We start from the raw sequence: 20,831 nt of genomic DNA on the forward strand, positions 1-20,831 counted from the left end.
ACGCGCACCGTGTCAATCCCCAGCGCCTTCATCTGGTCAGCTCTCTTCTCTGCTATGGTCAGAAACTTCTTTGGGTCTGAGAGAGCATCCACAATAGCTGGAACATAATAAAATAAATCAGTAGAGTACATGGCAAGAAGAGCAAGAGTTTAGTGATAAGATAAGCACGAGGGTTTGAATATGATGAAAGCTATGCAAACAGCACTAAAACATGGCATTTTGAGAATAAAAGCAAAAAATTTAAGGGAAAGATTTTTCACTTTTAAAAAAACTTTCTAGAGAAGAGAATTTTGTTTTTACTGCAGATCTGTGTATCTGGAAGGAGAGAAATCTTAGAGGAGAAGGCTAATAGTCACAGTAATGGTTCCTCAGTGTAAGCCCCTTGGCTTTATTTAATGGCAACTCCAATTGTCCTTCTCATTTGTATGCTTGTGCCTACATTAAACTGTCTGCAGACTCACTGTCATCATCATTTGTGCCGTGCCATTACTGTGAATGTTAAAACTAACCCACCCAAGGCAGAGAACGGAGAGAGTTGCTTGCTATATTTCTACTCTCCTCTCACTACAGGCCTTGGAAACAGTTCAGCAGTTCAGTATCAGCAACAAATAATCTGAGAGCAGTAAAATGAGGTATGTCGGTATGAAAAGCACCTGTGATTCTAAATACTAAGCAGTGTCTGCATGCAGCGCTACACGCGTGTGCTCCCGTTCCCCTCACCTCCGAAGCCGTCGGGCACGTAGGTCTTGAGGATAATTTGGCAGAAGATTGTGGGCAACGACAGGGGCTTGTTGCCTTCGTTCCTCAGAGAGATGTGACGGTAGCCAGCTTGCAGGCCATCCAGAGGCAGAATGCGCTGCCCAATCAGCTTGTTGTTGTCGTCATAGACTGCGATGCGCAGCACTGCCAGGTCCGGTAAGATTACCTAGAAGGGAGGGATGAAGGGGAAAGGTGGGTAAGAAGGAGAAGGAAATGGGTGGAGGAACAGAGGAGTCAAAAGCAGCGAATAACATTCAGAGGATTATTTCTGTTGAACTGGGGAAAGTCAGCTCAATTCATTGTTTAAAAATGGGAAAATGATTTGGCAGACATATCAGGAAGCTGACTCCTTTAAATTTAAAGCAGAAAGGCATCATTTAAGGGGTTGGTCGAGGAGGAAACTGCAGGGGAGACCATCAGGGGACAGTCACTGTGATACAGGAAGGAGTCACGATAATAACACACAGCATATCTGACTACTGACGAGGCCATCTCCACAGTTAGCGTGCATCAGGTACTGGACTTCCTGAGTGCAGGCGTTGAACTTGTGTCTGCAGATGATCTCATGTGTGCAGACTTCAGACAAAAGGGAAGGAGTGAGTCTTGTTAAGTGGTAGTGTCAGTTTAAACAATAGGAGAGGATGAGAAATACGAAGGCGAGAGGAACGGTAAGAGATGAGGCTGAAGAGTACTCGCTGGAGATGACTGGAAGGAAGCGCCATCTGTGTGTATGCTAACACATTCCCAGCCTTGCCGATGTACTGTGTGTGAGTGCTGCTGAGGTGTATTGTTTGCTCATCTTGACAGCAGTGTGTCTGCACAGTGGATGCTCGGCAGTATTTGAGAGCATTTGTGTCTTTGTGAGAGAAGAGTCTTGCCAGCAGCTCTGGTTATGATGCCTCTTTTTGATAGCACCGTCTAGGTTTACGTGTGTGTGTGTCTGTGTGTGAGCAGAGCAGCACTGCGGCAGGCTGTGATGGATGGTGTGTGTTAGGAAGCTGGAGTCACAGTCATGGCTGAGAGACTTCTTATTCTGCTGAGAGCAGCATTATTATCCACACATTTCTCTTTAGCTTTCTATCTCATCTCTTTCAGTCTCCCTTCAGTTCACTCCATCTCTAATTATTTGTTTCTCTCTTAGTTTCTGTGCTTCCTTTCTTCTTTGTCTCCTTTTTCCTCCTTTTTGTGTGTAAAGACATACTGCAGTGGACTGTCTGTTCTCAACTCTTTTGTCTAGTTTCCTCTAGCAGGTTCTGATTTGTTCCAACCTTTATATTTGACATTACTCTTTCTCTTCCACCTTACTTGACTGTTGCTAGTACAACCGTATATTCAGTCTTTTCCAATTTTTCTATTCCCTCCATCCTCTGTTGTTAAAACGAGAAGACAGAGTAGCTTTTGCTCTTTCGGACTTTTCCTCCAACCCCAAACCAGAGCGTCCTCTTCACTCCTCGAAGCTTTTGTCGAAGCTTTTTTTCCCACACTGCAGGCAAAATGTATCTGCATGCAGCACATTCTTCATTGCCCCCCCCCCCCCCCCCCCCCCCCCCCCCCCTCCTTCTTGTTACCTTTCTGAAAACAAAGGGCTCCTCATTGTAAGCAGGGTTCAGTCCGTTGTTCATCACCATGCGTGTGCGGAACTCTTTCCTGATGGTGTCGGTGGGCAGCCCGTACATGTCCACCTCAACATACGTGCCAATTTTTTTGTCAGACAAAAACTGTCCTGAGAAAACCTAAAATGAGAAGGAGAACGTTCTCAATAATTTTGTACAGCGCTAATAATGGTGAAAATAATCCAGTAGTACCATCTGTGTAACTAACTGGATTAGTGTCGTCGTAATACGCTCTTTGAGGATTTAACAGCACTCCTAAAATGAATGAAGGGTCACATGACCTAACCTGTACGCTGCAATGTGCCGCTATGACGCCATCCACCGGCGTCTCTGAGAAAGGGTCGAACATCCTGTCTGACCGCCGCATGAAGTCAGGTTTCTGCAGGTACCTGACACACACACACACACAGATGCACAGGATGAACACACACAGCAAATCTATCCGCCATGAGAAGCACTTCACACGGATGTTTTGTAAATCATAATCCAACTGAGATAAGAAGCTCCAGCAGAGAGGGGTCCTGTGCGTGTGCTAACCAGCAGAGAAATATTAATGACTGTTCTCTGCAAATGCCCTGATCTCTCCTCAGATGAGACTTCCAGCATTTGCAGTAAAATCTCTGCCCTCAGGGACAGCAGCAGAGCCAAGGGACAGAGACAATGATGGGAGAGGAAGAGACAGATGAATGCAGAGAGACTAGTGAAGAGGAGCTTCCTTTTGAAAAAGGCACTTATTGGCTCTCCGGGCCAGATAGTAGCTTCTGGCAATAAGTAATGAGATGTGACCAGCTGTAATTGATGAGCCTCAGACAGGGGTGGAGGGAGGGGAATGAGGAGTGAAGAGCTGTTCTCACCCGCATGAGCCGTTGTACTCAAACTTTCCCTGGTTCAACTGCATGGCCAGATCTGAGACAGCAAAAGTGAGAGTGAGAGGTGTGACATGGATTCCAGGTTTTACCTTCAAAATCACATCATATACTAAACTTAAAACAAATGACATAAAATCAGTTTGTTCCTAAATGTTTTGCGTATTTTTCTTTTCCCTCAATTGAAAGATAAAGTGTTTTTTTAATTTTCCCCTGACATTTCTGCCCTCCTCCCCTCGAACGCTTTATCCCACAGTAGCTCCGCCTCCTGTGTAAAGCGCCTCCAGCCTTGCACATGCCCCACACACAGCATGCCATATGGTCCAACCCCCTCCCGCCTTTGGACATAGGGCAGCAGCTGTTTTTCAACAGGCATCACTCACATTACAGATGTGTATCTGGCACTTACACTTTGAAAAATGTGACATCCTAAACGAGAGAAATGCTCCGTCCAATGCTGAAAAACTGTAGGAACAAACAGCTTGTCTGTTTAAAGGCTCAGGTGTATGGCAGCAGCAAGGTTAAACCAAAGGCTTAACTTGCTTTGACGTAGCAGCATCATCTCTGCACCATGATGTGTGTAAAATAAAACCGAACAGTGACAATAATGAAGGTGATGAAAATGCTGAAAGCGAGGAAAGAACAAAAAAGTAGCAATGAAGATGGATATTAATTGAAAAAGATTTGCAATATCAAGTCATTTGAGATAGAATGAAAACGAAGCAAAGTTTCATCATTTTCCCAGTTCATCCTTCATTTGCGACACAAAATCTACTACTTTTCATTTCAGGAGACTGACCGCAGCGACAGAAGGAGTTGATTTAATAAAAATGCTTTGAGGTTAATATTATATTTGATTCTGCAGTGGAAACTTTACACGCCGCAGTCATTAACTCCAGCAGATCTTTACGTTTGATAATATCGGCATGCTTGTTAAACCAGGTATGGGCGATTTATTTATTATTTATTTATATCTTTAAATAACATGGTGAAGGAATGGCCTTTGAATGACTCGCAGTGACCTCTTTTTTTTCCTGGATATGATAAATGTCACTCCAGATTTGTCTTTTATTTGAAAAGGACAGTTCGTCCAAATCAGGCCTAAATTTTATACAAATTCCCCACATTTGTGTAAACTTCACTGGATTTCTTGCTAAAGACACACCTCCAATAAAAAGTAACCTGAGGGGCTGGAAGATTTTTTTTTTTTAATGACACGTTTCTGCTTAGTAATGTTACTCCTGTCACTCGAGTGTACTGGAGTTTTGGGATTTAATTGCAAACTATATCAGAGAGAATACATATTTTTGCAATCTGGGTGAGCTCACCGACAAAAACAACTGACATCTTAATTAAAAAGTAATCAGGTTAAAATGTCTCTCTCTTGGCACATGTCCATTAGGATTAGTTGGCTTGCTGATGAGCATGTCCTTGTTCAACCACACAGCACATCCAGAAGCATGATGAATGGGCGCACAAGGCAGGCAGTTACTATTTGAATCGAAGGCTTGCTGGGTGCATTTATGTTGCTAACACATATATACTGTTTGTTTGCGCAGTAGTTGTATGGGTGTGTGTTAGGTCAACAGTCCCATGTTGCATGCTGTGGTACCTGGGGTCTGAAAGTTGAGCGAGACCATCTGGCAGCCTGCGTTCCAGAAGATCTGAGGCATGTAATTACTGGAGTCCACCCGACCTCCTTTGGGGTAGATACGGCTCATCTGACGCTTGTTGTAGCTGTGCTCATTCTCAGGAAAAAAAAAGAAAGAGAACATGTGTGTTCTAGCACGTGTGTGTGTGTGTGTGTGTAGGAATTTTGAGTGTTTGTGCATGTTTGTATCAAACAGACTCCGGGTCTATTTTTAGTCTGAGCAGCTTGGGTCAAGCAGTCCCAATGGAGAGAAAGAGGGAGAGGCGAAGTGCATGTGTGTCAGTCTGAACGACACAGTCCAAAAGCACACCAAGCTCGAGAGGATTCAAGTTCTGTAACAGTGGAGTGAGGCAAATATGGCTGAGAAACATCAGCTCTGACGCACCAGTAAACTCTGATTTAGGTGACCTGAATTGATCAAGTTAAATCTTGACTGAAACCAAACTTAATTTGGATGTTTAATGTAGTGTGCTGCGTGAAGGACGGTGGCGTGATGATCACAAAACATTCAAAGTGTTTCAGCATCTCGTTCCTTTTTCTTATCGAGATAAATCTGATGCGATTACGATTTCTCAACAGCTCAAAGGATACTTGACGAACTCTATGGCATTCGTCTTCAGATAACCCAGACCAACTGACTCGTTAAAAGACGACATGTTGTAGTGGATATTCCTCTCTGAAACACAAAGGGAACGCATGAAAGAAGTGGATGAAGTTGTTTGATTGGGACCGTATTATTTCTGCTCTCAGAACACAAACTAATATGTAAACGTTGCATGAGGAGGGACTTAAAACTCACCCTCTGCAACATCAAAACTCTGGAACTTGACCGGCTGTGCATAGTTGACCATAGCTGAGAGATATGGGTGGATGTTCGTGGTGGCGCCCACGTAGGTGTATTGAGCTATCAAAGCCTCCTCAGAGTCCTCTGCCACATCCCCACCCTGCGCAGGACAGATGCACCTCAGTCTTCTGCATCAGCACAGACATGACATTTGTTTTTTCTAAAGTACTGACAGAGCTTCCAGGTACTTGCCTTCTTGTTGTTGTCTTGGTCAGAAGCCTCAGAGATATCTGTGGCATCTGTTGCTTCGGAAACCTCCATCACCTCATCATCAGGTACCTGGAAACAGATGAATCACAAACACATGCTGTGGTTTAACCCATTAAAACCTCTGGCTTCTTTAGGCCTTCTTAAATCTGTGAGTTTTCAGGAAAACCATTTCCATTTTCAGCTTCTGAAGAAACGAGAAAAGTGAAAACATTTCAGAGGGGAAACCGTCTCATCCCATCTACCACTGGATGAGAGGCACAGGGTACATCCTGGACAGGTTGCCACAGCGCAGCACGCTCACCCTCACTCTGAGGGTAGACTGAGAATCACAAACATGCAGCCCAAAGTATACACTTAGTCATTTGAAAAAACTGTAGGTAGATATAGTTTGACATTCTGACTGTTAATATCTTTTAGCAAAGTTTAATTTTTCTATTCGTTTCCGTGGAAACGTCTGAACAGGACTCCAAAGAGTTTGAGGTAATGTTATATTAATACTGATGGTTGATTTGACTTGAAAGCTAATCTTCATTATATTTAGTCTTGGCTCCTTATTCTTTTTCTTTTCCAAATATACAGGCATTTGACAGTGAAGCATCCAGCTCAACTCGATTTGGAAATATTACAGAAAAATCAAACAATCCTTACTGGTTCTTTAAAATCCTCAACATGCCAACCCACCTTCTTGATACTGTTGCTACGTTCTTCTTCTTTCCTTGAGCTAACCAGATTACTCTGGGAGACGCTGTTGGACTCTTTGTCGCTGGTTACCTCTGACAGACTGCTGGGAGGCTCTGAATTTAAATCCTTTTCCTCAGCTTCTTTCTCTCCTGCACCCACATACACAACATAAAACATCAATTAATCTTGGAACACATACTTTATCCACATATTAATGTTTCCTTGGTACCACGAGTCTTTAGCTGATTGAGCCATTTAGGCAGGATTCTCATGTTTCATAAACTCTTCCTGATAACTTACAGCTTATGCTTCTATATAACACACACATCCAGGCCAGATTTGAATCTCAAAACATCCAGTATAAAGGTACAATCTCTTATTTCCCATGTAAATGCATATCAGGTGTTAGGTAGCTGACCGTTCTCTGTGTCATCCTCATTCTCCTCTCCCATAATGATGGCAGGTGTGTTGGTCTCTCCTGCTTCCATATGCTTCTTAAAAGCCTCAAGCTGCTCTGTGTTGCACGCACACACACACAAATACACACACAAACGTTAATTGCAATGGTTTACAGATAACGGCATGTTTAAAAGCTGAAGAAAATCATTTGCCGTGTACATACTCTGCTCAACTTCAGGTTTCAAGCGCTTGTTTTTAATGAGGATTTTCCTCTTGAGCTCATTTGGGGAAGGTAAGGGGCGCCCAGGTTCCATCTGAAGACAGACCATAACAGCATATTTAAATATGCATCAACCAGTAGTCACAAACTGTCCGATACACGGTGCATCAGAAAGAGAGAAAGACCTCACCTGGTAGTTTTCGAGAGGCTGTTTGAGGAGCAGGTCGCCGAATATCTCGTCGCAGTACTTGGCCATTTTGTACTGCTGTGGTTTACTAATATAATAAACATGAAGAAGAAAAAAACTCTAAGTACTGATCTGTTTACTAAATGTGTGCACAACACATCGCCCAAAGACCAGAGTCTTGTGCACAGTTTCTTACTTATTGGACACGTACCTGCAATGGTTTTCAAAGGACAAAATGACGGGGTAATCGGATGTCACAAATGCTGTCTCCTTAATGGCTTGGATGACATCCTGTGGTGAAAGAACAAAGCAAGATGAAAGGGAGTGTGTTTCATGTGAGAAAGAGAAATGAATGGAAGCCACGACATGCAATATCACAGTAAGAACACAAGGGGGCAGGCACAGCTTATGAACGCATCGAGGAAGAACAGGCTCATCTCATCTCTGTATTTTAAGCCACCTCCACCCGTCTGTCCTGCTGGTTGTGACCAGAAAACCCATCTAACAGCAACCTATTAAAGGGCGCCTCAATTCCTACAATATGTCTGGAGGACAGAGGACGCTGGAGGTGGACGTGAGTGTGAATGCACGTCTATCCTTTGCTGAGAGCTTTAAAAGAGGATCAGAAAATAGATTAAATTTAAATAAAATATACACTTCATGGACATAGATGTTCATCTGAGTGTGATCCTAAAATACAACTGACTTAATGCACAAAAGACGCAGCGGTACCACGCATCATATTTAATTGACGCTGGTTTAAAATTATGACTGAAGGAAGAATGTCTCTTTTTTTTCTTCATAATGCATGTTGCCCTGACTTCTTTCTCCGTGTGCCTCTTCCTCGCCTCCTCTGCTCACATGTCAGGTAGGAGGACGGCAGAGGAAATGGAGATGTATGAACTGAAAATGAGGAGAGGGGCCTTAATCCAGAAGATGTCGCAGTGAAGAGAGCTGCGTGTAGTTTTCTGTTGGGAGTGCGTTCACCTTGAACAGGATGTCCGTGCACATGGCCTTGCCATGAGTAATGATGGGTTCCTGGTCCTCGCTTTTGCCGTCCCAGCAGTCCAGCTCCACACATCTGATAAATAGCACAAAGAAACTTCACTGTGGGAGTGTGTACAAATGCACACAAAGCTGTTCACATAACATAATGTGCCGGCTCTTTTCACACTAAAGCTTAATCGCATGTATGTTAGAATGACACTCTTACATACCTGCATCCAGACAGCAGGACCTGGCGGTACATCTCTACTGATGACTTCCCTCCAAACTGTCTGCCTGTCAGGTAAGTGTTGTGGGAGGAGCTGATGAAGTAGTGGGCCAGCGGCTGGTCCATGTCTTGGTACAGCTCCAATCGGTCCAGGAACACTGGAGCATTCTCGTCTGACATCAGGTACCGACAAAATCCATCACTGGACATGTGACCTGGAGAACAGACGAGAGAGGTGGAAACAGAGGTGGGAACAGAATAACTGGCCGAATGATTACTTGTGTTGTGACAGGGCACTTGTTGCTTAGGGCTAAAGTCGTTTAAAAACAATAAAATAACTTTTTCATGTAAAACAATAAGCCAAAAATGGCATCAAACTGTTTTTTAAGGACATGCTGTTTATGAAATTGGACCACTTCACTTAGTGTGGTTGGTTCTGTAAGTACTGTACTGCGTTTAAGCACTTTAATCATCTGTTAGTTAGGATGTGTTGAACATAGAGGGATTATGTGAATGGCTTTCAGGCCTTATAGTGTAAAAATGAATAATTGAGTAACAGAATTTAATATGGTTGACATTGTTGAAAGTAAAATGTCGAGCCATTGTGTGGGTGAAAGGACGTGTGTAACAGTGTTTTGAGATGTCATTTTGGCAGATTACTCCAGCCCACTTTGTGCCTAAACAACTGTCAATTTGTCACGATGATGATAACAGAAACAGAGATAATAAGACTTCAATTACTGTAAATACAGATTTGAGCAGAAAACTATGGAAGTTCTCTGGTGTGACACGCAGCAGAGATAAAAAATGTGCCTCCTGTTTCCCTCCGCTCCACTCTCTTACCTTTCTTCTTCAGCTCGTCATCTCTTTCATATTTGTCGATGATCTGCATGGCCCTCTTGGGGTCGTAGAATGGAAACAGAATCTCGTTTAACCTTGGGTCGCGTTGGTTCTGTGGAGCAACGCACACTCACAGTCATCCACATGTATGTAAGAGTTACTCCCAAACACAAACCAATCTAGTGCAAACACTGTACTTAGGCACATGGCACTAAAGAGTTTAAAAAAATGATTTAATGTACAAATTCTAGATTGATAGATTTGTAAAAAATGAGCTTAATCACTGCAGCTTTAAATCAGGAGCATTTGTGGTTGTAAATTCACAACAACAAGTGCAGTGCTTAAATGTAGCTTAAAAACAGGGCAGCCATATGTGTTGGAGGGGTTCAAAGCAGCTCTAACAAAACAGCAGCATCATTATAGTGTCACTGGCCACTCTGAAAGCCAGGTGGGAATTAATGTGATTGATTCCAGAGCGTGAAGCAGCACACACGTGACTGCACAGCAGCGGGACCAAGCAGGTATTCAGCCACACACAGGAGGATGGCCACAGAACACACAGCAGGAAACTAGATGAACCAAGCAGGACGCAACAGGATGGAAACCTCTACCCTCCTGTTGTCATGGCAACACCAATCAGACACTAGGAGGCAAACCATGCTCGGGAGGAGATGGGGAATGGGATGAGGCTGGGCATGCAGAACAGGGGAGCTGGTGGAAGTTGCCCGTGCAGGCTGACTGCAACTTAAAGATTCTGTTCATGTCATAGATGGAGTTTTACAGATGGGTGTCGGGCTGGAGGGCAACTTCTACCCAGAGCAGGATGGGAGTAAGACACGGGAGTTGCAGAGAGGGGCACAAGCAAAATACACAGAGACGTTAATGAATGATAAAGAGCTTACTTCATTCAGAAAGCTGACTAACTGGTCTACTGTTAAATAATCAGTTTTGTTCCCATTGCTGTAAAGGAATTATTAGAAAAAAAGAAACAAACAAAAAAAACAAAACAAAAGGTTATGCTTCTGAAAATAAACACCCTCACAGTCATTCACACAGTCAGTCAGTTAAAATGAGAAAGCTTAACAAAGAGATCATCCTAAATGTTACATTTTTAGTAATAAACTGTTAAACATCTCTGTTTTGAAAATGTTGTCATTAGGTTTAACGTAATCAAACGCTGAACTGTGGAAGCAGGTTAGACTGTCCAGGCGTAGTTAGTGCAGCAGGCGCAGAAACATTTGTCCTCATCACTTCCAACTCAATAGAGCAGCTCTCATTGGGGGAATATTTTAACAGTGGAAATCATTATTCTGTTTAGGCACAAAGTAACATTGGTTGGGCTGTTTTTATTTGCTGGATTTCAGGTTTTCCGTCTTTACTTCTGATTAGTTAGTTACAAAAGAGTCCAGAATTTGTTTAAAGAACCAAACAGACAAAAAGTAACTCACATTTTCTTGAAGAGCTCCTCTATATCTGTGCGAGGGCAGATCTTCTGTGTGAGAGCGTAGAAAATGTCAAAGGTGAAGTCCGATGGTTCAATCTCGTCATTCTGTGGAGGAAAAAGAGGGCCGTGTATTATTTATGAAACTGATTGGGTAGAAGTATTTAACTTTTAGCGTTGTTTGACCTTTCCACTAGGAAGGCCGAGATCCTTCAGAGCCTGAAAGATGCCCTTCTCCGTCTTCCCTGATGCAAATGTGCGTGTAATGCTAAAAAAGACAAGAAGAAGAAGACGGAGGATTAGGTTGAGAACAAAAACTGAGTGAATCAGACTAACTTTACACTTACCCTCTAACAGGAATCTTCCCATTGACGTTGGTCAGGAAACACATTCTCATCCAACTGAGCAAGAAAAGTTAAAGAAAAAAAAATAGAGGAAACGTCAAAGACAATTAATCAGGATGATTGAGCAAAACAAAATTATACGAGGCATAAAAACCTAAAATAAATATACTAACTGTTTTTTGAGGCACGTCATCGGACACACGTTGTTGGCCTTAAAGTTGTGAATCACTGACCTCAAACCCTCGATCCACTTCTGCAAACGACAAACACAAATGCTGAGGACACACGCTCCTCTCAGCTCAGGACATAAACCCAAACACAAAGCCAACACGCGGGTATCCAGTTAGCATTAGGCTGGGAGAATCTTTTTAGGAAATAAACACAAGCAAACAAACTGTATCTGGACTCCAGTTCCTTCACAAGACAAAGACTCTCCCGTATAGACGCTCATAATCATATATACAGGGAGCTGCTGCAAGGCCACAAGCAGTGATGATAGAAAACAGCTGGAGAAGGCCTTGGAGCTCAGTGAGGACAATCATCTGCACGTTTTTTAGCCTCCTGTGTTTTCATCTCTGTGCTTCATCTCCTCCCGTTACACAGCAAATGATTACTGGCATCTTTACAAAAACATTACCGGTGCAGCAGGGGCATAGTCTGCATGGTATGTTTGTGTCTGCTGATGTAAATAAGCCTGTCATCTCCTGAGGTCTGCTACTTAGGGCCACCTGCATGCTGGGAGGTGCTGATGGTGTCGCAGTCTGTGTGTGTGTGTGTGTGTGTGTGTGTGTGTGTGTGTGTGTGTGTGTGTGTGTGTCGGGGAGGGAGTGTGACAGATTAAACTGTGGGGGACGAGCCCATCTACCTGAATGTGTGTATGTAAACTGTACGCCTGTAAGGCCCCCCTGCTGAAGGCTGCTGCATGATTGGCAGCTCTGTGGCAGTGAGCCCTCCGGAGCACAAACAGCATTTGCAACACCAATTACCACAAAAACACCCTTTCAAGGGAAATGGATCGAGACCAATCGAGGTGCCAGATTACAAATCTGCTGAAACAAAACGTTCATTTTCTGTGCGTTTTAAAACCATTTTTGTTCATTCTTCTTCTTTTTTTTCTGACACCTTCCAACCCAACTCTCAGCAGTGCACTTCAACTTTCAATCATGCCAACCGTGTTCTCTCACTGCCACCGATCAACTCTGAATTATCAAAAACTTTTTGCACATTTACATTTCTTTAGCTCAGTGAAGACTATTTCACTATAATCTGGGTGGGCATATGATTTAAAAACCCACTGTTGCTCTGGCAGTGTTACCTGGTTAACTCTGTGTTTGCGGTGTGAATTCGAGGCTTTCATAAACTTCTGCGAGGTCTATTTGGAAGATGCAGAGATGAGTTTTTGAGGCTATCGCCGGTGTCTTCTCCATCTTCCTAATATTTGCCTCAACACTTAAGACTTCTGGAGACATTGTGTGCATGTGAAAACACATTCAAATACAGCATCTTGATTGAAATGTAGGTGAGTGTTGATTCAAAACGTGCATGCAATAGGAGAATAAACAGCAGTTTCTGCTGAATGTAGTGCAGTTTTACTGTGATGTGCACAGCTGGCCGGTCATTTCTTTTATCTTGGCACAAGACAAAAAGAGAAAATAACAGAAGAAGCAGGAGAGCACAAGGGACACGGCGAGATGTAGAAAGAAGAGAGAACAAGAAAATGATTCATTCTTAACGTGTCAGAATTGATCAGAATGAATCAAGGCCTCATGTAGGAGGTGGCAAAGGAACCATTCTGCTGTCTATTTCATTTCTGTTTGAGTGAAAAATGTTTTGGGTTTTTTTTAGGTTTTATATCAGCCTTTCCTCCAGCCTCTGAACAGTGTGCTTTTTGACCAACGCAGACATCCATCTAAATGTTTCAAAATTGCATTTTGAAGCAATGATACAAAGTTCTGTGAAGAAGAATTATTTCATTTAACTTGGTTTACTGCAATATTGGTAAAGGTAAAAAAAAACAACAGAAAATATGGACTTTTTGCTAAAGATTTCAAACTGAACTGACATAACACTTCAAATGCAATCTTAAGGTCGGTGCTACTTCACACTGTCACTTCTCTGCTTCACTTTGTAAGTTGTATGAAATCTGGTGAACGCATGCATTTACCCTGGCTGCTTCGGGGCTCTCTGCCACCATAAACATGAAGCTGAGGTTGACCAGGTCTGTGCCACTGCAGATGCAGATGATGCATCCGTCCAGGTCTGCCTCCGTCTTCCCGACGGCCTCGAATGATGCCAAGATCTTAGGGTCCTGTGGGGTCGAAAGAAAGAAACTGACGGGTGAAAAGGTGGACAGATACGTGTCGAAACAGACACATGACAGAAAAAAAAGGCAAAAAAATCCATGAAGCATTTACATGAAAATGCTAAATGAAGCACATCTTTTCTAAATTCTAGCCTTCTACCTAATGTCTGACTGTGCAATGTTCAGAGAAATAATAATAAAAAAAAAACAAGAGCCACATCTCAGACTCTCCAGGCTTCAGTATAATGTGTCAGTGTTAAACATTCGCCTCTTTTCTCTAAAAAGAACATGGCAGCACAGCTTAGGTCTGCAAAGTTCTGGAACAATTTCCTTGTGTTTGGAGAAACACCTCACGCCAACTGCGAGGCACGGTGGTGGAGGGCTGATGGTTTGGGCTTGTTTTGCAGCCACAGGACCTGGACTTTTCACACACAGCTTCTGAATTTTGGCTTTTCTTCGTTAAATGAATAATGACAGTATCTCCTGAGAACCGAAACAACCGTAACAAGGTGCAGTTTCTCTCTTATATGACTGTATATATAAGGCTACATCCATTACAACTAAATAAAAGATCATTTTAAATATGCGAGTCTATACAGGATTAGACTCAAGCAACACCCTTCTCACATTTACCCATAGTTGCTATGATTATTTTCCTAATAAAAATCTCCAGTCCTCAGCAAACACGACACACGTCATGTCCAATCAGTGGAGCATGAAATCCTGAGAAACCATCTCAGTCGGATTTCAGCCTGCCGCCATCGTCCCAGCGTAAGAGGTTAATGTGCATTGGTTAGATTGTTGAATTAATGGCCACAGACAACCAGGTATGCAGCTTTGAAATCCCAGCCAGCAATCATCCAATCCCGTTCATCTCTGTTCGCTCATTAGATTTTTTTGTAACGATGTCGCCCTCTGAGGAGAAGCCCCGCTATCGCTCTTCTGCTACTAACAAAACAGCACTGGAACAAACAGGAGGAGCTGCTATCAGGCTGCAGTATCTGTACACATGCACTCACACATGTACATAAACACACGTCCGCACAGAGGACCAAACGGAAAGGCTTCACTCAATGCTTATCTATACAGCGCCTCCTGTCAGGATTCTGACTTTAGTAGCTTGATGGGTTTGCACTCTAATTAGAGGAAAGCGCACTCAAGGCTTTCGAATAGCAGCTTTCGTAATTCATCGAGTCAGCATGAAGCCAAATACTACAGTATAATGTGTCACTGTCAACCTTACGCTGCATGAATCAATATTTGATATACAGAGGAACCCTGCAGGTTTGGGTCTGTGTGTATGTGGCTCCATATCTGCTAAATAAACAAACGATTGGTTTCCAGCTGCTGGGAAAATGTAGAATAATGCTTCTGGTCAATCAGGATCAGTTTCCCATTATATGATAAGGATAAGTCTCTCTGACATAGACAGAACGTCTTTGGCCTGGTCCTGTCGTGCAAACTCTTTAACCTTGTGGCTCTGTGACAGCTTATCATCACAGATGCACACATTCTTTCATTATTCCGTTGTGGGTCAAAAGCACAAGCCACGACTATGAGAAACAGTTGCATATACAACCTGCGGGTGAACCCAGCCAGGGCTGTATAAATATTAATGAGTTAAATTTTTAATGTTTATGTTCTGCTGGTGCCCCTCATGAATCTGCTATTTGAGAGAGAAGCTCAGCAGTTAGAAGTCAAGAGGGAGTCTCACATCGGGTATTATATTGCTTGAAGATACCACTGTGGCCTTGGCTAATTGAAGCATGAATAATGCGCCGAACATGACAGCTTCCCTCGATTTTACCAGGGGGGGGGTTTCACAGCGGCGGCAAAACCTGTTCGGTGGGGGTGGCGTGGACTGAACGCGTGTAATTTATGAAAGCAGAGAGGAGGAAATTGTCTTTCCAAAGGTCTCACCTTCGGGACGGCACCGACACGAATACTGTTGATGAGGGAACACTCGAGAACCTGTCCTTCCTGTGAGAGACACAAGGCGGGGGGGGAAATCAAAGTCAGTGCCATACAGCACATTTTTTTACCTTCATTCAAACACAGGATACACGAACTAAGATGGTGGAAAGTAAACCTGTCTTGGTGAGTTTGTTTTGCCGGTTAGTTCACCAAACACTGGCTGTCATGTAGAAGGCATCTTGTCTGTTTGCTGATTTTAATACTGCAGATATTAGCTGAAAACAGCCTAGCTGTTCCGAATGCTGGAAATCAATCTAAATATCAGTTGAAATCTGCCACAATGTGCACTGTGACATGTCTGTCCAGGAACCAAGGTCGAATTTCAGAAAGTACAGTTCTTTCGACTACTAAATAAAATAAAGATTTTTTTTACTAATTCGTGTTTTTTTTGGAAAAAAAAAAAAAAAAGCTGGAAGGCGACTTAATACGGAAAGCACGAGCAAATGAAGACTCTACCTTTCCCTCACTCTTCCAGGTGATGAAAAAGCCATATTCGTCCACCCTCATCTGACAGTTGGGCTCAAAGATGTATGGGTCCTGCAGAGGGGAGAAAAAGAAAAAGAATCACTTTTTTTGGAAGAGAGAAGGCTTCATCGATCACGGTTTCATTTGATATTGCCACACATTACACAACCTGCAGAGATTACGCAATCAGACAACAAGATGAAGTTCTAATACATTTTGTAAGAATTACCTGCCTGCCAAAGGACACACACACACACACACACACGGGTGGAGACTGCACACACACAGTGATGTGTAAATACATTCTGTACCTACAGGCATACTGTGTGCAAAGGAGATGAAACCTAGCGTTAAAGCAAACAGAGAGATACGCGAGTTCCATTATTTATCATAAAATGCAAACATCATCTGACATCAACCCAGTGCTGTATTTCACATACAGCTTACAACCCTGGATATGAACTCTGGACCATGCGTGCTATCCCCATCTATCAGCCAGTGTAACGTAGCACTCAATTCAGCTTGAGTGTTGAAGTGGAAAATCTACTGTAGATTTCTTTGCATTTCCCACTCATTTGAATTAGCTGAAAGCTGTGAATGTGTTAAATTAGCATTTAAACCTATTCACGCCACATCTGTGGAGGCCGACATATAAGAGAGAGGGGGGGAAATAGACGAGGTGATGGGTGCTGGATCACTCTTACTGTATTATTAGCAATAGGGGACAGTGTCACACACACACACACACTCGCACACAAACATGTAATGTATTATTTCAGGATGCTGCTGCCATGAGACACAGGACAAGGCCGGCTTGTTATTTTGCTGTGCCCGACATCTAAAACCATCATAAAAACCAAGGGAACAATCATGTTTCTATTTAGGCCCGCTGTAAGTGCAGTTAAGAGCTTGAATCTCTTTCATCTGAATTAAGAGTGACAGAGGCTTCACTTTATAGAGTATGCAGCTTTATGAAGGAGATGGTCTAAAATAAGCCCTGACCATTAGGAACATTCAGCAGCAGGCTACAGTTACACTTTCAGGTAAAGCAGAGATGGATGGAACCACTATTTATGCCCCCAGCTCCATCTAGATATTTATACATTCTCTTCTCCATACGAACTTAAGTGCAGCTCAGTGTGTGTTGACACAAATGTGTCAATAATGTTCTAAACTTGTTCAGCTGCTCTTAGATTTTATTCTACCCTCTACCTGCATCACCAATCTTACATCAACCTTCTGAACGGATAATTGAGTCAGATATTCTATCCAGTGCGGATAAAGCACTGTTAGATGACAGAGAAAGCCGGCAGGCGACAGAAATGAGCACTTGAGTGTTTTCAGTGTCTCGAACTTTTGGACCGTTAGTCTCCGTCTTCAGCCGCTGTCAGTATGAGGCTGCTTAGTCCCCATGAAAACCAAACATTAGCCAGATCCCAAGTGATGGATTTCCAATCAGTGAGGTAATGAATACACACACAGAGGAAGCCCTTTGGCTCTTAGCATGATGGATTACAGCAGATCTCTTTAACCTTTGACTTGCATGTTTCTGGGCTGCCAAGAGAGGGAAAACCCACATTAAATGTCTCCCGCTAAGACAAACACGCTGTATTTACAGCAAATCTATAACACATTTAAAGCCTTTCTATTGTCTGCAGTGCAGAAGGGAAACGGAAAATGATGGAAGTGAAGCAACAGGCAACTTAAACTTCTATTGAAGAGGAGGGACAAGATTTTAGCATTTTTTATTTGGACGGGGCGGCTAGAACACGTTGCCTGTATGCTGCATACTGAGAAACTCCATATAAAGACAACCTCTGCTTGTGAAGCTTTGAATGGTATTGAACACACACACACACGCAAACAAAGGAACAGGTTAACACACAAGCACATTGCTTGCCTCTACCATCTGTCTCTCAGTGGGGTTTCAGTCAGCAGAGAACGTTTTATGACAAAATTCAGCCTGTTTAGCATATCTGCCTGTGCCTGCTGCAGAGCTGCTCTGTGTCGCTTATATCTGCGTCAGTGTGCCCTGCAGCCTCGATTTGATTTAGCCATTATCAAATTACTTTTCAGATCGAAAGATGACTCACATTATTATCATTTAGAATATAATTATTCATTCATCAAAAAACCAACAACAACATGCAGAGGGGAAATGGTAGCGGTGTGCCTCATGTGACGTCATTGATGTGAACTTTTCGGGGCGACTGACACAGGTTAACCTTCCTGCCATTCAGGCCAAACCCTAACCTCGTCCTGCCTCAGCCTGGCTCAGAACCACAGCAGCAACACACTGAGGACCTCTTCAGAGGCACGGTGGCCCAGTTTCATTGCTCTCTCTGACACGGCGGTTGATTTGGCGATAGCTTTCTGTGAACTCCTTCAGGTTCAATCCTCTTCCTAAGAGGGATCCTCCTTCCACTCCCGACGCCCACAGAAACAGCGAGGACTGAGGGGATTTCCTGGTGTGTACAGGGGGTACGTGCACGTCTCTCTGTGAGTGTGCGCGCGTTAGGAGGCGACACACTTTGAAGATGCGCGTCATATGTCCTACCTAAGCGCCCTGATTAAGTTTATCAGAGGAAACATGGGCAACGCCGACCGGCAAGACAGATGACATCAATGACGATACAGAGGACTGTTTCTCGAAATGATCTTAATCAAACAGTTATTGGACAGAATATCAGATTCTTACTGGTTATTCACTTATAAAATTTAAGCAGCATTTAGGCAATTTAGCTCTATGTCATAGATAAGAAAAGAAAATTCTAATTATTTCACTATTGCTGGAAAAGCGAGTCATTCATCTCATGTTTTATACACTTAACTCATATATATATGCACACTTATCCATTGAGAGTAATTCTGAGCAAACTTTCCACGACCTAATGAGCTGGCGACAAAGTGCATTCTCTAAAACCCTGATAAAGCTCTGTTGTCACAAGGAGCGATGCAGGAAACCTTTTCCTGCCCCGAGCAATAACTCCTAACAGCTGTTTGCAACGCTGCAGCCCCGTCTCACAGAGCAATCTACGAACCCCAAGTTGTTTGGCTTTTTTCTCCACTTTTGAGTAATCTTTTTCGAGCAACTCTACTTTCTGTAACTATCTAATTTAATTGAATGACTGTAATTAATCGTTTACTTTGTTTTTCTCTGTGCTTGTTTCTCTATTCAGCTACTATTCTAGCTACTAGCTAGTATTCCTTCTATACCGCCCATAGTATTTTTATTCAGTGAGCTGAGCTGATGGAAACCCTCAGAGAACATGCTGCAGACATGCAGTCACCATGCTAAAGCTTCATAATGAGGAGATTCCATTTGGGCTGCTGGAGCTCTGACTCCAACAATGATGCATGGGGTTATAAAGGAGACGGCTCAGCTCTGTGTGTGTGTGTGTGTGTGTGCTTATATGACTTGTGTTGTGAGAACGTAATCGGTTTACACAGTCACACCGGGGGCAAAAAGCAAATCCTCATAATGCAAGTTATTATGTTTTATGGTGAAGACCTGGTTTAAGACTCTGAAAAAGAAAGTGACAGAACTGCGCCGTGCATTCACAACTAATGACTGGGATAAGGACAGTCATTAAAGTGACGGATGATAATAAGGCAGAGCAAATAATCAGCAGGGTTATTGGCAAACTCAGACAGCAGGCAATACACGCTAAACCTTCATCAGCTCGCCTAGTTTATTAAAGGAAAGAAGTTCCTCCTTTAATGATTAGTTGGCTGATTGACAAATGAAGCAAAGGGTCACGCTTACCTCATCAAACCTGTCGAAGTAGGCGCCTTCCTGCATGAACTCAGGCAGGTGCTTCTGCCAGTTGAATTCGTAGGACTTTGTCATGGCTGCTCAAAACCCTGAGACACAAATGAAAGTAAGGAAATTAGTAAAAGTCAGACACAAGACGTGGCTCTTGACCACAGTCAGCTACTTTAACTAATCTTCCAGCTGCACATGGAAAAATCAACATGTTTCATGTGTTTTTCTGCCTTAGAGTGATGGACAGAGATGCTGGCTTTGGCACTGAGTGATGGTATCCTCAGTTATTCTCTTCCCTGAACAGCTTGAAAGACAGATTTTCAGGTTTGATCTCTATAATATCTCTTAAGCAGTTACTGACACCTCATCAGATGCCTTACGACACCAGACTGTAATGGGATGTAACGCGTCCATGATTGGTGGTGAGGCATAAGCGGACAGGACAGGAGGAGGGGGTGCCGGTGCACCATATTATCATACTGTAACTCCTGGGTGACACTGAACAACACAGCGTATCTGACAGCTCAAAACTGTGCGAGGGTGGAATTTTCCATTAAGTCTACTTTTATCTCGCACTTGGCCTCAAACCATCTGGATGTACATTGTACTCCCCTTCAAACACAAAAAGCCTTGATTCATGTGACACGCTGCACGTGTATCATCATGTAAGACATCCAGCTCAGGGACGGGGGGCGCGGTCCTGAAAGAAAACTGTAATATTGTTGATGACACCACTCAAATATAGGCTCTCCTTACGTCAGCCTCAAATGTGTCAGGCTAAACTGTGAGGGAGAAGCGCACTTGAGAACGTGACACACTATGTATAGCCTGAGAGCTCAGCTGCTATTAAGTCATTGTGGGAATACTGACTGAGGTGTGATTTGGTTTTGATTAGCAGGTCTTTTAGGCTAGAGAGCGACAGAAGAGGATACAATGTCTAACATACAGAATCGTGTCTATTAAGGAAAACGATAAGAGAAGGGCATGGGAAGAGAAATGAGTGAACCAAAAGTAGGAGACGGATATAAACCCAATGAGAGATGGGAACAGGTGAAA

General features: G+C 43.1%; 1 protein-coding gene across 2 annotated transcripts in view; it reads right to left on the minus strand.

Annotated features, from left to right (window-relative positions):
• LOC140267135 (1-phosphatidylinositol 4,5-bisphosphate phosphodiesterase beta-4-like) overlaps nt 1-20,831 on the minus strand; it is a 54,111-nt gene that overhangs the window by 6,734 nt on the left and 26,546 nt on the right. For both annotated transcript variants that reach the window (XM_072362326.1, XM_072362325.1), the window contains exons 4-29: nt 19,776-19,873; nt 16,001-16,081; nt 15,491-15,550; nt 13,433-13,576; nt 11,442-11,521; nt 11,272-11,325; nt 11,111-11,192; nt 10,932-11,032; nt 10,386-10,443; nt 9,487-9,595; nt 8,648-8,858; nt 8,418-8,511; nt 7,642-7,721; nt 7,434-7,518; nt 7,247-7,337; nt 7,043-7,138; nt 6,625-6,773; nt 5,926-6,012; nt 5,689-5,833; nt 5,481-5,565; nt 4,851-4,975; nt 3,227-3,278; nt 2,659-2,761; nt 2,328-2,492; nt 721-925; nt 9-97 (exon numbers count right to left, since the gene is read on the minus strand). In XM_072362326.1, coding sequence (XP_072218427.1) covers nt 9-97; nt 721-925; nt 2,328-2,492; nt 2,659-2,761; nt 3,227-3,278; nt 4,851-4,975; nt 5,481-5,565; nt 5,689-5,833; nt 5,926-6,012; nt 6,625-6,773; nt 7,043-7,138; nt 7,247-7,337; nt 7,434-7,518; nt 7,642-7,721; nt 8,418-8,511; nt 8,648-8,858; nt 9,487-9,595; nt 10,386-10,443; nt 10,932-11,032; nt 11,111-11,192; nt 11,272-11,325; nt 11,442-11,521; nt 13,433-13,576; nt 15,491-15,550; nt 16,001-16,081; nt 19,776-19,859 — 2,715 coding nt within the window. In that variant the 5' untranslated portion in view covers nt 19,860-19,873. The remainder of the gene's footprint in view (nt 1-8; nt 98-720; nt 926-2,327; nt 2,493-2,658; nt 2,762-3,226; nt 3,279-4,850; nt 4,976-5,480; nt 5,566-5,688; nt 5,834-5,925; nt 6,013-6,624; nt 6,774-7,042; nt 7,139-7,246; nt 7,338-7,433; nt 7,519-7,641; nt 7,722-8,417; nt 8,512-8,647; nt 8,859-9,486; nt 9,596-10,385; nt 10,444-10,931; nt 11,033-11,110; nt 11,193-11,271; nt 11,326-11,441; nt 11,522-13,432; nt 13,577-15,490; nt 15,551-16,000; nt 16,082-19,775; nt 19,874-20,831) is intronic.

The sequence above is a fragment of the Leuresthes tenuis genome, unplaced genomic scaffold (assembly GCF_036924035.1).
Source record: "Leuresthes tenuis unplaced genomic scaffold, fLeuTen1.0.hap1 SCAF_13, whole genome shotgun sequence".
Taxonomy (NCBI): domain Eukaryota; kingdom Metazoa; phylum Chordata; class Actinopteri; order Atheriniformes; family Atherinopsidae; genus Leuresthes; species Leuresthes tenuis.